Genomic DNA, 16,493 nt, shown 5'->3' with positions numbered 1-16,493 from the left:
ATACTATATGTGTCACTAATACTACTGCAGTCTGTCATTGCACAAAAACTATGTATTTCACATTCAGATTTTTTTTTTCTTTTGTTGCTACAGCCAACAAGCCACACATGCTTTATGCCAGATGCCCTTCCAGAGACAATACTGTGGCTGGAATAGGGATTGGGGTGTCTTCCTTCAGAGTATTTTAAGTATGTGACAGCCAACTGAGATTCTGGTGTTGGGTCGTTTAGTCAGCCAGTAGGATCCACTAATATTTCAGTGGTCTAGAAGTTGCATGTAGTTTTTGCATTGGCCAAATTAGTCTTGTGTTTCTTATTTTCAATGACTTATTTCAATTCAACTTTTCATTCCCAAAGTCAATTTGACAAACAACATCCTTGGTTTGCTTAAGTTTAAAGGTGCACTATGAAACTTGTCTGGTAGGGGTCTGCCACCTGCTTGTATCCATGGAGAAATGTTCTACAGTATAGCATTAACCAGACCAGGTTACAGGTCATATCTGTGCAGAGGCAACCCTCCTCACTGTTTTTTCTTTTAGCAACAAAAACACTTATAATTGAATAAACACAAGATACGTTTCATGCCACACACTGGAACATTCCAGGCAAACAATAAAATCTCCATGAAAATTATATTAAATTAGCACCCACTGAAATTATCTAGCCACTACAACAGCAAACTGAAAATTCCACCAAGTAACCACAAAAGGACCTCCATCTTGCCATTCTAATCTACAGTACTGGCATGTCACCTTCTCTCCAGTGCTAATGGAGCCACAGAGCAGGGAGTTGATGTCATCTTTGCATTTGTCCATGAAGCCACAGATCAGCCGGTAGTCACTGAAGATGATACTGGTCATTTTGTGGATGTACTGATTGCACTGGTAGTCGCTGATGTTGCCGCGGTGATCCACCAAACAGGAAACCAGGTAGCCCTTCCCCAGCTCCTCCGCAGCACATTCTTTGATCTGTAGTTTATAAAAAGAAGTGTTTTAGATAGTGTTTTGCAGTCATGGGTTAGTTTTCTGGACAGAGTGGGGTTTCTGTGTGGAGTCTGCATGTTCTCCCTTTGGCTGAGTGGATGGTTACTATGCTCAGTTTTCTCCCAATCCTACCTCAATCAAAAACATCCAGAGGAAGCTAAACCTCCAGTTAGATACTCCGAAAGTCAAGATCTGGCTTATAAATTAAATATTTTTAAAAATCAGGAATTCCCTGATTGCTTCTCTTAAAAAGTTTGCTAAATTGCACCCAAACATACCAACCGCTAAAGTTAAACCACATAAATAGAAGATGTTGGATGGCCCCGTTTATAATGAATGCTGGTAAGTCCATGACAAAGATCACTTCTTTTGAGCCACTGACAGCAAATTTAAAAAGCCCAAAGAATCATATTTGTATGTCTGGAATGTGTTGTATTCTATAATAATTTTTCATGTATACTTATTACCAACATTGGGAAGAATACTTTTTTGCAGCGTATTCCCATAAATGGTCCAATCAGAGTACTGTATTCTAAATACTGCATGCATTACTGTATTTTGAATAACAAATGATAGAGTAACACTACTTGAACAGTTACTCAAAATTAGTATACTGAACAGGTATTTTCAGTACATATATTTAGTTACTTCCCAACACTGCTTATTACTCCTGTTCTTATGTTATTTGGTTTAGCCTTTGCTGTGCAAGTAATAATTAGACTTACCTCAGTGATCGTGCTCTTGCAAACTTCCACAGCGACAGACTCAAACTTGGGGTCAGTGGTCAGGTTCAGTTTGTAGTTCCACAACAACTGCACAAAAAGCACACAGCATATAAACTATAATGAAACACAACTTATGTTAATAATGATACAAAAACATTTTCCATATTTTCATATTAGTGGTAGAATTGTAATTGTAATGAAGATACTTACATGGTTGCACTCTGCAGAAATCTCAGTTTCCTGAAAGACAAATGAAATAATTAGTTTAAAGAAAACAGCACAGTTTTACGCTACTATGGAAAAAGTTAATATTCAACCATCATAATTAGTCCACAGTTCTCAAAGTTTTCACAATGTTTTTTTTGCACTCCAAATAAGTGCATGTTATATTTAGATCCCCATTTTACCTTTTATGGTTTTGAAAATGCTATATTTACCAAAAACAGCATAGTAACAGGTCTGCCAAGTTTTACTTTTGTTTTTTAATGGTTTGAATCTCTCTTTTGCTATCCCTGCTCCCCCTTCATCGCAACAGGTTTGTCAAGTTGTTGTGGACAGTTTTGTTTCATGTTTTTGTATATTTATGGAGAATTGTCACGTGGGAGCATGGACAACGTAGACTTGTGGACGGAGCATTGGACAGAATCTCACAGGGCCTGGGAGAGATCAGTAAATTATTGAAACATGCATGGATGACATCTAAAACCTCTTCAGGCATAGAATGCTATAAAGTGGTATTATTTTAGTTGCATAATACCCCTTATTTAATTTAATAGTAAATAACAACAAAGTTAAAAATTCAAAATCAACTGAATATTTTGAGATTCAAAATTGTCAAAAACATTATATGGTAGGCTGTACAGCTATAAATATCCTATCCTTTGTGTAAAATAAATGATATAAAATCCACCATTATAAAAGTACAATGCAATTGCTCAAACAAACAAAAGAAAACAAGTAGGTTTCAAATTAAGCCATTGCCTGGTCATTTTGTCCTCTGAGTCACCACTAATAGGAGACACGCATCCACACCTCCCACAATGCACTTGGCTGACCCACATTTTGGCAGGTGTTTGGGTAAGTGGCCACAGAGGAGGAGCAGGCTGAAGTTTGGACAGATTTGGTGGCTCTTTCCTGGGTTGACCTGAATTGACCCTTCCAAAGTCTGTGCCACATTTTAAACACAGAAAGAAACCCAAAGGACTGTAGTATCCTCATGAGAGCCATAGCTGTGCGTGTCCGTGTGTGTCCGCACTTTTGTGTGTAAACCCCAGAGAGCAGATGGCAGAGGAGCGCATGGCAGAGGAGCGCCTGACAGTGCACCACATGGCAGCCACAGGAGCAGAGGAGTGGCTCAGGCTATTTACAACTCAACTAACACAGTAGTGACACTATTGTTCCCCATGCGCGCACATGCAAACCCAGAGAGGAGAGAAAGGAGGTTTCCAAATAATGGGGAAGGCCCTGGAACTGGGTCAACTAAACTTAAACGTGTGGGGTTGGAATGGGCTCCTTCTATGAATCCATTTTAAAAATCAAAGAAAGGGATTATTGTTGGCCCAGTGATATTTTCCATAGAACATTTCTACACCAGTAGACATTAATTATTGATACAGATGTTGCACCAAGCAATTGTCTCACAAGATTTTTTTTATTCTTTGAAATAAGCTTCAATAATTTGGGTTTTGCTATGAGTTTATATATATTTTCATTATGTATATTTGACCCCACAGGCCACACACTATGAAATAGGATTGTAAGAAATACATTTGGTTCCCAAACTTAAAAAATATACAATTTTGTAGAGAAGCCTTCTCTATATCGAGCCACTCCTGTACAAATGAGGAATTATACAGTCTCATACACAATTTTGCTCAAAAAGTTAAGATTCAGAATATAACCCCTGCCAGGGGCAGGCAGGGGCAGAAGGCAGGGGCACAAGAACCAAACCACAATGACAAAAGAGAGACAGATGTTCAAAGAGCATAGATCTAACTCAGAGCTGGACAGCTGAGGTGAACAGAAATAAAAGTGGCTTCTCAAAAATGTGTCCGGACCACACCACCCACTCAGCCAGGCCAATGCTGAGGATGCTCCAGCCTCCAGTCTGCAGTGGTTCTGTTAGCGCTGACTCCAATTATAAAACAAACAGTCTATATCCTGCCAGAGCAATATATAGACTGCCAGAGCTCTAGTGAAATTAATCTGTAATGTGGGTGTACTTGTCACACAGACTTGACAGGATGTTTTATTAAATTAGTACTACTCTAGTAAATTTCAATCTGACTGTCATAAACTAACAAATTAAGTTAAGATAATAATGCAGTTGATAAAACAATACACACCAATTATGATTTTTAAAAATTTGTATCTCAAAAGGAAAAATAACTTTATTATATGAATGCACAGTTCTCCAATAATTTAAGGAGAGTGAGTCTATTCACTGGTCGCATGTCTCAAAATTGAGATGGGCGTGATTGACAGGTCAATTAGGGACAACCATGGTCCATGTATATGTGTCTGCTTACAAGGAAAAACCTGGAACTGCAGATTTCTGTGGAATCAATGAACAAACAAAGCACTAAAATCGGAGGTGAGACAAATTTTGTTCAAAAAGATGAGTGACCTTCATTTCACATGCGTCACTGAAATTATCAAATCTGATTGGATAGTCACGTTTGAACCTGGCTCGTAACAGAGGGAGTGATGAACACTGATATATCCCTCTAAAGAGCTATCATTCTAGTCTGACAAGATAGAAGATAGTTTAAAAAAAAAAATCTTCTTTGGGATGTTCAGTAAATAAATACGTACTTGATCAGCCCTCGTTCTTAATTTGAATTCTAAATAAAACATTGAGATGAATTTGGGTCTGGTCTTAGCCCTCCTATTTAGTCCCACAGCTTTCACTGAGCAGCACACTACAGTGACTCATGGGGCGGACCTCAGCAAAGACAAAGCAGCTGTTTATGAGAAGGCCAAAAAAACCATCACGCTGATAGTATTTCCGATTAATAGCCTTCAGTGAAAGATATAAATATTTTGTATAGCAACCGGAGAAAGCTTACATGCATAAGTACATGCTCCCCTATATGCTTGGAATTAGTTAGACGTCACGTCACTTATGATTATACAGTCCAGAAAAGCAATGGTTATACAAATCAGCTACACAGGCACACAGGATATGTTTCCAGACCCAGTCTTTGTAAAGTTTTGTCTAAGTGTGTGGTTCTGGCTCGCCAGGTAAGGCCAATATTTGCCTGAGACTGACACATATGTTTAGCATTTTGTTTTGTTTTGTTTTCCCATGGCCAATGAAGATTTTTTAGAATTCAGAGCAGAAGTTGGCTGATAAACTCTGATGATATTTTGAGGTCAATACTCAAGGCCAATTTGGTCAGTAAATAGAAGTTACCTGCACTATTTAGTGCACTGTTCTACATAATAAAGAGTAATTTATAGGGAAAAATACAGAGATCACTATTACCAATATGAGTAACTTTATACTATACCTATCAAATCTATACAAAAGCACTTTTTATTATCACTGTATTCTACTTATTTATTAGATTATATGTTATGCTAAAGAGCTTCCAAAAAATACCCTAATAATCTCAAGGAAATGCAATGCCAATTTGAAAAACTAAACTGAGACAGAGAGGCAAAATGCAAGTATGTTTTCCTTTAAACAACTGGAAGAACTTTTCATTTCAAATTATGGAGAGCAACAATTTGCAAATTTTAACAGCAATTTCCCCCAAAAACTAAATACTTACGCATTTTCCAATTAGCTGATTACAAATATCAAATGAGCTAAAACAGCCTCACTCACCCAGTTGTTTTACAATTCAGAAAGAGGGAAACCACTCATGCCACCCCCACAAAAATCCAGCATTTTGAATTTGAAAATGACTGCTCTTTTGTTTACCGCCTCCTCATCTCGCTGCCTAAGAAGAAGCCAGCCATCAAGAGCCCTGTTGGGACTAATAAGTGCAGTTAATTCAAACATGATCAACTTCTCTCCTGGCTTTGTCTCAAGGAAGCTAGCACACGGAGGAGCTATAATTGTTTAGTGGGTGAGAAGAGATACACAGGCAAATGACATGAGGAGAGAAAGAGAGATGGAATAAAAGAAGAACCTAAATCTTGAGGAGGGGAGCTATAATGGGAAACATATCAAAAAGTGTACCGGTGGTATTACTGTCACTCATGGAAGCCTCTATACTGTGAAATAGTCCTGAAGAATATTTTTCTTTGTAAGGGATTTTAAATGGTACACCTAACTATACTTTATGGCTTGTTACAATTTGACAGTCCTTAATAGAACATTTTAAGCTTTTTGTCTTGTATTTATTTATCATGGCATACATGTATCATTATTTTACTTTTTGTTTATTGTAAATTGTAATATTAAATAAAAATAAAACTAAACTGAACAAAAACAAGTCTATATACTTGCTGTTAATAATTCTTTGCTGCTGGCCTCACCTCTTGTGGCACTTCACCAAAGCAAATACAGCAGATTTTCATTTATGGTGTGTGTTGCAGCCTTACAACATACACAATGCAAAGAATTTTCTAACCAACTAATCTACACTAAAATAAAATAAAAACACAGTCCAGAGATTTGTGTAAACAAACCCCTGCCATAGCTTCAAATGCAGAACAATACAGGATTACTCAAACGTGCACGGATCACACTAAATACAACTGCTAGTTACTGATGATGGGAAACATTTTAACATGGTTCAAAGGTCATAAATCAAGGGTTATTTTTCAATAATTAATCTGGACGTTTATTTCAACACCTGGAGTACTTTGAATCACTCATCTCTGCCTGAATACAGTTTTTAGTCTTGAATAAAACAAACAACTGTTTCTCGTGAAAAGCTTACAGTTTCAATCTTAATCACCTTCAGTATTGCAGCTTTTTATCATCAGCATATCTTGGCAAAGTATGGTTTCCTGTAAATAAAGAGCTTAGTCAGGGTAGAAACAGCTCTAGTGACTGCTTTTAAACACTTAATTTCAACAAAAGACAAAATAAAAAAAAATAAAAAAACATTTGAAACGCATCATTGTTACATGTTAGGTCTGTGTAGTCTTATAGGAGGTAGTCATTAACAAGAGTTACTTAAAAGCACTGTACCTGATTTTTACCATTTTAAACAGGACTAGTTTTTGTAGTTCTGTCTGTAAAAGAAAACGTGTCCTTCACTTAGCACCTAGCATCCCAGTTATTCACCACAATAAATGTATAAGCACTTGTCACAGCTTTCAGTGGCCAGAGCAGTTTTTCTGTCACGGTTATGCTAAGAACATCTAGCAGGCAAGCGGCACGCCACCCTTAATTGCTTGTTTGTTTGCAGACGATAAAAAGCCTTAGATGCAGACAGCACACAGCGATCTCATTTTGACCCGAAGAGTTGCTTTTACAATACAACTGTACAAATTTTACTTTATTACTACACAAAAATACAGCATCTTTCATATTCCAATTTTAATGGCATCGTCAATGTCAAATGTATTTCTACAGCATTTCTGCAGCTGCCCAAAGTGCTTCACATGCACAATAAATGGTTAAAAAAAAACTGTTGCAGAACATGCATTAAAAGTACATGTGTAAAAAATAATACAAATGTACTAAAAGTATTAAAAGTAGGGCTGTGCCAAAAAAGACTGATGGATCACAATTTAAAATTTGGTCGATCTCATTAAGGTGAGCGCATTTTAATTGACAAGTTTGCAGTCAGTCCTGTGGCACTGAAGAGGAGACACCGCTCTCTCGTTTAGGAAAAAGCTCTGTGTCAGGGCCACAGCACATCTCTTTATCTCCTCATGTGTGCTTGTGTTTCCAAAGTTTTGACTTAAATCTGAACAATTAAAAGTCCAGTCTCTCCCTCTGTGTGAGGTGCCGCACACACTGACCATGCTCACCCTCCCTCTCTTTCTCTCCTCTGGTGCTTCTTATCATTATAATCCAAGTTATGGAAAGTACACCCTTTATAAGTGAAAAGGCCTAAATTAGTGCACGGGTATCAGATGTATTTCTGCCCATAGCAGTAGCACACGTGACGTGTTATGCTTTTAGGCTTAATATACTGTACAAACTAATCCCAAACTTTACATTTCTCCAGAATTATTGGTCCTATCAACACAAAATAAAAACTGCAGTGAGATGGAAGACGATAAAATCGAACAATCAATATGGGGGGCATTTTTTTCCCCCATATCACCCAGTCCTAGTTAAAAGCCAAAGCAACGAAAAGGGTGTCAAGAGCAGATTTAAAAGACTCTAGAGAGGGAGCAGCTCTGAAGAGTTAAACTGTTCCACAGTTTGGGGTAAGCCACAGCAAAGGCCCTATCACCTCACATTTAATAAAAGCTGGTTTTCTGACTTCACTGATCTGGCTGGGACATAAGGTGATAAAAGCTCAGTCAGGTACACAAGGGCCAAGCCATTTAAGCATTTAAAAATAAACATCAGAATCTTCAAATCAAAATGTGACAGGGAGCCAGTGGAGGGACGCCAGCACAGGGGTAATCTGTTCTCGCTTTCTTGTCCTTTTCAGCAAGCATGCAGCAGCAATTTGAATCTGATATAGGCATTTTAGAGAGGATTGGTCAAGCCCACAGTAGAGTGAGTTGCAATAGTCTAGTCTAGACGATATAAACAAGTGATTGAGTCGTTTATAGTAACTGGCTGAAAGGGTAAGCCTTTACTTTAAATTCTTTCTGTCGACACTTAAGCAAAATGTCAATGGAATCAGAGGCAGGTTTCAGGGGCAAATATATTTGCAGGTCATCAGCATTGGAATGAAATGTTATATTACGTTTTTAAGAATGGAGCCATTGCATGATTTGATCTCAGCACTTGTCACAATTACAATTGATTTGAATTTTACATAATTTCCTTTAGACATGCTATTGAAATGCCACATAACCAAATCATCAGTACAGTACTGGCTCCTGTCCCTCATTTCCAATGGAACTAAACACTAAATCTACAACTACATCATCGACTGTTTTTGTACATTTTCTGGCCATTTTGGTGCAAACTAGGTAAAAGCATGGATACCCGTTATACCAATCACACTGTTCCCTTTACCTCTACCCCGCCCCTCCTCCTCTCTCTCACTCTCTTCTTTAATCCACAGGCACTGCCCAGTTTAGCAGCTCTATTTGAAATGTGGTTGTGGGTGGAATTAAGTCCCAATTTAAGAATACAACATCACATATTAGGATCTAAAAACAACCCATATTTTTATGTATTCCCCCTTGTAAAGCCCATGTCATCTGCCGTCCATGAAGCCTGTTGGGTGGATATGGTGATGTAAGAACAGAGCCAACTCGTGGTTTAATAGCCCTGTGACACAGACATAATTAAAGAGTCATTTGTGAGCAGCGCTTTCTTCTTCCTGCCCGACCATGACGTGTGCAGACAGCAGAGGGATAATGGACGCCATCACAGCACAGCCTCACTTTGGCCTTTTCAGAAACCGCATTAAAGCCAAGACAATGTTTGTTAGGGAGAGGAAGCTTCTCTTTGTTCAGATGTTATTTTTAGATTTATCGTCAATAGCATATGATGAGATTTTTATGGCTGTAGGTCTTTAGTCGTTTACCTGCAGTTTGGAATGTTGACGTCACCTGCTTGTCTCCATGGTGATAGCCCAGTATAATGCCATACATGTAACATTGTAGGCAAAGCAATAACATCTCCACAGAGATAAGCTAGTGGTGGATCAGTCTGTTCATACACCCATCCATCCATCTTCTTCTGCTTATCCAGGGCTGGGTCACGGGGACAGCAGCCTAAGCAGGGACTCCCAGACTTCCCTCACCCGAGACACGTCCTCCAACTCCTCTGGTGGGACCCCAAGGCGTTCCCAGGTCAACCAAGAGACATAGTCCCTCCAGCATGTCCTGGGTCTTCCCCAAGGCCTCCTTCCAGTGGAACATTCCCCGAGCAACTCCCTAGGGCGGCATCCAGGGGGCATCCTGAACAGATGCTTTAGCCATCTCAGCTGGCTCCTCTCAATGTGGAGGAGCAGTGGCTCAGCTCCAAGAAGCTCCTCCCATGTGACCATCTCTAAGGGAGCGCACAGCCATCTAGTGGAGGAAACTCATTTTGACTGCTTGTATCTGCGATTTTGTCCTGCAAGATCATTGTCCAAAGCCCATGACCATAGGTGAGGGTAGGAACGTAGATTGACCTGTAAATCGAGAGCTTTGCCTATTGACTCAGCTCCTTCTTTAACACGACAGTCCGATGAACAAGACCCCAAGATCCTTGAACTCCTCCACTTGAGGCAAGGACAAGCCACCTTTTACCAGTCGAGAACCATGGCCTCAGATTTGGAGGAGATGATTCTCATCTCAGCTGTTTCACACTCTGCAAACTGCCCCAATGACTGCTGCAGGTCCTGGTTCGATGAAGCCATCAGGACAACATCATCTGCAAACAGCAGAGATGAGATCCTGTCATTCCTGAACCAGCCCCTGGCTGCACCTAGAAATCTGTCTATAAATACAATGAACAGAACTGGGGACAAAAGGCAGGCCTGGCAGAGTCCAACAGCCACTAGGAAAAGGTCCTGGTGGAGCTCCTGCTCTGGTCATTCAGGGACCGGGCAGCCCGTAGCAAAGGGCCCCGGACCCCTTACTCCAGGTGCACCCCTGAAAGGACACCAAGAGGGACACAGTTGAATGCCTTCTCCAGATCCACAAAACACATGTGGACTGGTTGGGTAAACTCCCATGAACCCTTGAGGATCCTTAGGAGAGTATAGAGCTGGTCCAGTGTTCCACGACCAGGACGAAAACGACATTGATCCTCCTAAATCCGAGAAAGAATTCATACATATTTTACCAAATAACTAATGCTATATGAGACCAGTGAACATCATAAGTGTTTCAAGGCCTATAAATAAGATTGCTTTACATAACTGAACAGCCAATTAGCACAGCTGTGTGATACAGGGAATATTAAGTGCTTCTTTTTTAAATGTAGAGTATTCCCAGAGGAGGGCTTCACATCTGCAGTTGGATGGACACTTTAAACGGCACAAAAAAAAGATAGAATAAGAGACAAGGAACAAGGTAATGACTTAACAACTTAATCCATGTTTTGTTCAATCTTTGACCCAGAAACTTGATTATTTCTGATTATTTATAGAGACAATTGTTATCCATCATAATTAACAGTAACCAGATAAGTGACAGGGGTAAACAAACATGATGTGCTGTCATTAAGTAATAAGAGCTCTTTCCGTCCTCAGTGGGTTTATTAGCAGGATCATGCCGTTTATGTCCGTGGTGATCGAGACAATACGGAAAAATACGTACTACAGGCTGATTAAACCGCAATGAGAAAAGAAAGGATACAAATATATTCAGTTTATAATTTCATATAAATGCATTTTGGTTAATTATGGGCATTTCAATTATAGTCTATGTAGCTTTTTTTTTTTCAGAACAGAGACCTAAAATTTTTCAAAAAGTTTGATAAGTTTGTGTTTGTTCATCAGTTTACATGTCAAACTTGCCCAGAAATGCTATGGTCCTGAAAGAATTTAAAATATGTGTTAAAATAGATTTTACAGAAATTGATGTATTGCATTCAGGGTCAAAAGTATAAAGAATTAAAACTAGCATCAAAACTAGATACTCACTTGAGCAAGTATCGATACGAAACTAAAAAAGTCACATTCACAGGACAGAAATGAACCTTTCCTGAATAGCTTTAGAATGATTTTGAGCTGTATCAGAAGTACCTAGACTAGTATACGTCCATGGACTACGACGGAACCTATCAAGATGACTGAGGGGATTACACAGATATATGGCCACATGGTAATATAAAATAAGTACTACGGTTTAATGTTAAAAATCACAATCTATTGAATAAATCAGAACTGGAATTCACCGTGTAAACACTAATAGTTAGTATGGAGGCAAGTAACATTCAACAAACACTATACGCGCCTATGTATTTGGTTGTGTCGATGCAGTAACCGTCTGTTTGATTCTTCTGTGCACACATAATGGAGCACAGCTAACCTCAGACAATGCAGAGGGCTGTCAGAATGGGCCTGTCCCGAGTGTCTGCAGCCGCCTCCCTCTGGACCTCCTGCTCCACGTACACAAAACCACACACAAATATGCTGCCATTCTAAAACAAGTAACCCAACATCACCTTCCAACAAGAGCGACAGCTGAGCCTCTCCAAAATCCACACAAGAAGCATTAAGGATAGTTTAGCTTAGGGCTGCAAGAGTAAAGACCCTTTACCTAATGTCTTCCCATGTATTTGAGTAAAATTTGTCTCAGTACAGATATATTGTACAACTAGGTCAAAATATATCCACTGTGTGCTCTCTGCATATAATTATAAAGTGTTTTATTTTATGATAATCCGAAACAATGCCATTAACATACTAGCTGTTCTTGGCTTTACTCTCTAAAAGTTGTGTGCTTAGAAACTCATCGCTTTGAATAACTGGGATGCCCGGAATGCATAAAGTAAGTGAGGAATAGCTTTGGACTGCTACAAACACTTTAAAAATTTGCTCCACAAACAACAAAATATGCTATTTTATTCTGCATAAAAACTGTACAAACATGTAATGAAATCTGATACCTGTTTGTCAGTTCAACTTCACGCAACAGTACTTTTTCTAGTTAATACAATATGAAACTAGAACTCATTGGGTAACAAAGCAGAGGCAGAAAGCATAATGTGTCAAACATAATAGCCAGCCGATAGAGCTGTGTCACATTTTCATGGCACCTTCAGAAAAGAAAACTGTTTTCTACGTAATAGAAACTTCAGGTTAAATAGTTGCACAAATATTTCAAACCAAGAGCCTTGCACTTCTTCTGATATTTTCTCATTTGTTCCATAAGTTATTCTAACTGAAGCTTGAAAGAGACACTTGTTAGTGTATTGGTTATCAGCCTTAAATCTCCAGCACAGGCTCATATTTTGAACAGCGATAACTGCAGAAAATGTGACTACACAGCTCTCTTACCGGTTTGTGATAAAAAGGGGCTGCGGGTGACTTTGTAGTAAATTTAAAATTACTTAATTTGGGGAAAATAGTCCAGATCAGACCCACATATTGGCCCACAATCTCAACAGAGCAACAGGCCATTAGTTGCCCTAAATTCTAAACAATTGATATAAGCCTTGGCCATGAAAAAACCCATATCGGTCGTTTTTGTCTCTGCGAAGAGGTCATTGCTTCACTTGGACTGTTCCACAGTAGGTCATTAAACCCATCTACTACTTACTACTAGACCAAGTTACAGGTCAATGTACAGGTTAAGGCATAATTCAAGTCTTACTGTAAAGCATTCCAGTTAAAGCAATTAACCAGAAAAGAGAGAATAGAGAGAATAGATCTTTATTGTCATTGCAACATGCCACATGCACAACGAAAATTAAAAAGTGTCGAGCAGTTTAAGGTGCTAAGAAAACAAACCCCTCCCCTCACACATACATCATACATACATACATCCCACCTATTTCACAATCACATACAAATAATAAATATATAAAAAATATACATATATTTAGTAAGTGCGGGTATGTTTATTTAGTATAGTTATAACTATACTAAAAGCCCTCTCCACCCTCAGAAGAACTCAAAAGCCTAGAATTGAAAATATGAACTTAAGGCCATCATAAAATTGCCACTTATAAAATAAAAATGACATTCATATGTCCTGTCTGCGATACAAAAGGACAGCAGTGTGACATTTGGAGATGTGGCTTCAGCTCTCGTGCCACTGTGGTATTCAAATATTCAGATCAAATCAGCTGCAACAAGGAAACAGATAAGAGAAGAAGATTAGCATTAACAGCTCACGAAGAAACCGCTTGTGGCTGAACATAAACAATAAAGGGGCTTTACCTGATTTGCTTTCATAACCGTTTGTGGTCTGCATCTAATCATAAAACATTTTCATTTTTACCTGGAAGTGTGTTGTTTTTGGCATTACCGCTCTGGCCTTTGAAAGTTGTGAAAAACAAACTGAAAATAAACTAAAAAAAAAAAATTGGGATAAAGTTTGGACCACCGTACTGCCTTTCCATATTATTATATATTTAAGATCGTAAAAATCAGGCATAGTGCCTTAAATATGAAATACTGATTGTCGTGCAAGCAATCATTTAAAGCTCAATTCAAAAACAGACAAAGGGATGGTCTGTTTTTCTTTTTCAGTACCTCTGAAAATTCTAGTTCAAATATGTAACTAGTTCCTCTTTATATCAGTGAATTGTTGCATTATATCATCTTTCTGTATAACACGTGGTTCAGATCTTGTGACCATTGCAGCTGATCACAAACTGACCTGATCTTCCTAACACTGGTTGCATAAACTTTTGATCTTATAGACACAATAAAAATACAACAATAGTTCTAATGTTTATCCAATGCTTTGACAAAATCCAAAATTTGAATGCAAAGTATATGCATGTCGTGTCTAGGGATGGACTCATGATTATCGTGGCCAAAATAATCGTGATTAACGATATTATCGCGATAATTATTAACCTGTTAACGTTCCGACGGCCCGGGCCGACTTTACAACTTTACAGCAATGTACATACACTTCTGCGTCACCCGCACAAACAAACTACACATCAAATGAAAGCTGCAGCGCTCGTCTTTCTGGATATGCAAACCATTTTCGCCTGCAATCACCACAGTGCTGACAGGAAAGACGTTTTTACAGAAAAGTCACAACGTGTGAATCTGGACTTCACTTACCATTGAGCGCTCTGGTTTTGTCAAACATCAACATATTCACACAAAGTTGGTCTCATTCGTTCCGTAAAGGTCCAGATAATATAATCCAGGCAAGAAATTATGTCCACAAAATAAGATCCTCCATGTCCAATCTGCTGCAGGAAAGTACTCCAAATATGAAATCTGCTCCGTCACTTCTTTGCCATTCTTTTGTCAATTTCAGGCATAATAAACTTCTGACAGCGCCAACTTTGTTCCCCAGTGCTAAACACACGTGTTAGCTTGTGATTGACACCAGTGTTGGCCAATAAGGGGGGGGTTGTGGGTGAGGCCGCAGACAGCGAATCAGAGCTACAGATGACTGAAAGTTTACGCCCCACTCTTCCCCTTGTAGAATTAACCAATTACATCACACACATTTAGTGACGTTTCCCCCTTACAGCCAATGAGCAGCGGGACAGGATGACGTATCACATGCCATGGTTTTCCGTAAACAGACGTACCCGGAAGAAAATGTGTACTCCTCAATGCCATGCTGATGAAATGGACCGGTCCTTGTTGCGCCGGAAGTGACGCAAGTGCCCGTCGACGAACACTTAATTTTTTTAATTAAGGCACTTTGGTGAATTGGGAAACGAGTGGATGCAGAAATGTGTGCATAATGGCACATTTTACGCACTGTTGTTTTGCGTTTTAACATGACAAAACGGACAAACCAAAGAGAGTACGTGATCGAGGACACTGTGGATGTTTGTACAAGTTAAACTAGAGGCATCTCTGACCCGGAGCGGTTCATGGCAAAGAGTAAAGATCCCACAGTGGACTCAGGAGTAAAGGACCTTATTTTTTGATGGATTGGATGCTGTTCTTGATTGGTAAGCCTGGTTTATTCTGGTATTTACTTAATTGTAGGTAAAATATACCGTGTATAATCGATAGCTTTGCTTCTGTGCACATAGTGCGCATTCGGACCATGCGCTCTGGCACATTTGTGTTCAGGTGTATGAATTAGACTTAATTTGTCTATTGTTTAAAAGGTGTTGTTTTATTCTGCAATTTGCATTATTGTAGGTAAAAATCTAAGATGTGCACACATTAGCGTCTCATCTGTGCGCACGATTGCGGCACGCACTGGCACGTTCCTGTGGAGAGTTACGGATCAGACTTTGTTTATTGTTGATATCTGACAGAATATAGTTCAGACAGAGATAAGCACAGAAGCTACAATTGTCATTGCTATGTCAGAGTGGGCAAACACCAGAACTAACATCTAAACGTTGCATTGGAACTGGAAACATGAGGCAGTGTGGTGCCGTAAAGGCGATTATAATCGTGCGCGATGATCGCGATTAAAAAAAAATGCCACGAACGATTAATTGCGGACCTTTTTTATCGCGATTAACGATATTATCGTATATCGTTCCATCCCTAGTCATGTCATTTTGTAAAAGATTCAATATTGCATGTAATTGTAAAAAGTAAAAAGAAAATCTGATACTAATCATTACTAAAACTTGTATCAAAACTAGATACTTATTTGAGCAGGTACAACAGAGAGATTGCACAGATATAACACCGCATGGTAATATAAAAGAAAGTAGCATATTTTCCAGACTATAAGTCGCACTTTTTCATAGTTTCACCAGGGGTACAACTTACATTCAGGTGAGACTTACATGTGAAATTATTAAAACATATAATTTCATATCTTTGTTACTGTCAAACCGACAATCACTTTAGGCTTGTTTACCAGTATGACAGCCACGTAGAAGCAAAAGCGGCGCTTCATCTAGTTCCAGAGTTGACAGAGTTCAGAAGCAACACCGAGGATGTGGATTTAGTGATTTGGAGTGAGATCAAGAGTAAACTTGTTAGCTTGTTTTTATGCTTTAGTTATCTGATTAACTGTTAATATATTACAATAACATACCAGACACTTATTGTCTATGCTTCATGTAGCTGAATAAATATACCGGTAAATGTGTTACGTTAGCGTGCTGTACTGCTATTCAGCTTGTTGTTGTTAAA

General features: G+C 38.9%; 1 protein-coding gene across 2 annotated transcripts in view; it reads right to left on the bottom strand.

The window, feature by feature from the left end:
- Nucleotides 1-16,493, bottom strand: part of glg1a (golgi glycoprotein 1a) — a 61,537-nt gene that overhangs the window by 30,099 nt on the left and 14,945 nt on the right. For both annotated transcript variants that reach the window (XM_033967617.2, XM_033967619.2), the window contains exons 2-4: nt 1,918-1,947; nt 1,708-1,794; nt 752-967 (exon numbers count right to left, since the gene is read on the bottom strand). In XM_033967617.2, coding sequence (XP_033823508.1) covers nt 752-967; nt 1,708-1,794; nt 1,918-1,947 — 333 coding nt within the window. The remainder of the gene's footprint in view (nt 1-751; nt 968-1,707; nt 1,795-1,917; nt 1,948-16,493) is intronic.

The sequence above is a fragment of the Periophthalmus magnuspinnatus genome, chromosome 6 (assembly GCF_009829125.3).
Source record: "Periophthalmus magnuspinnatus isolate fPerMag1 chromosome 6, fPerMag1.2.pri, whole genome shotgun sequence".
NCBI lineage: Eukaryota > Metazoa > Chordata > Actinopteri > Gobiiformes > Gobiidae > Periophthalmus > Periophthalmus magnuspinnatus.
Note: the sequence above shows the minus strand (reverse complement) of the source record. Positions and strands in the feature narration are given on the sequence as shown.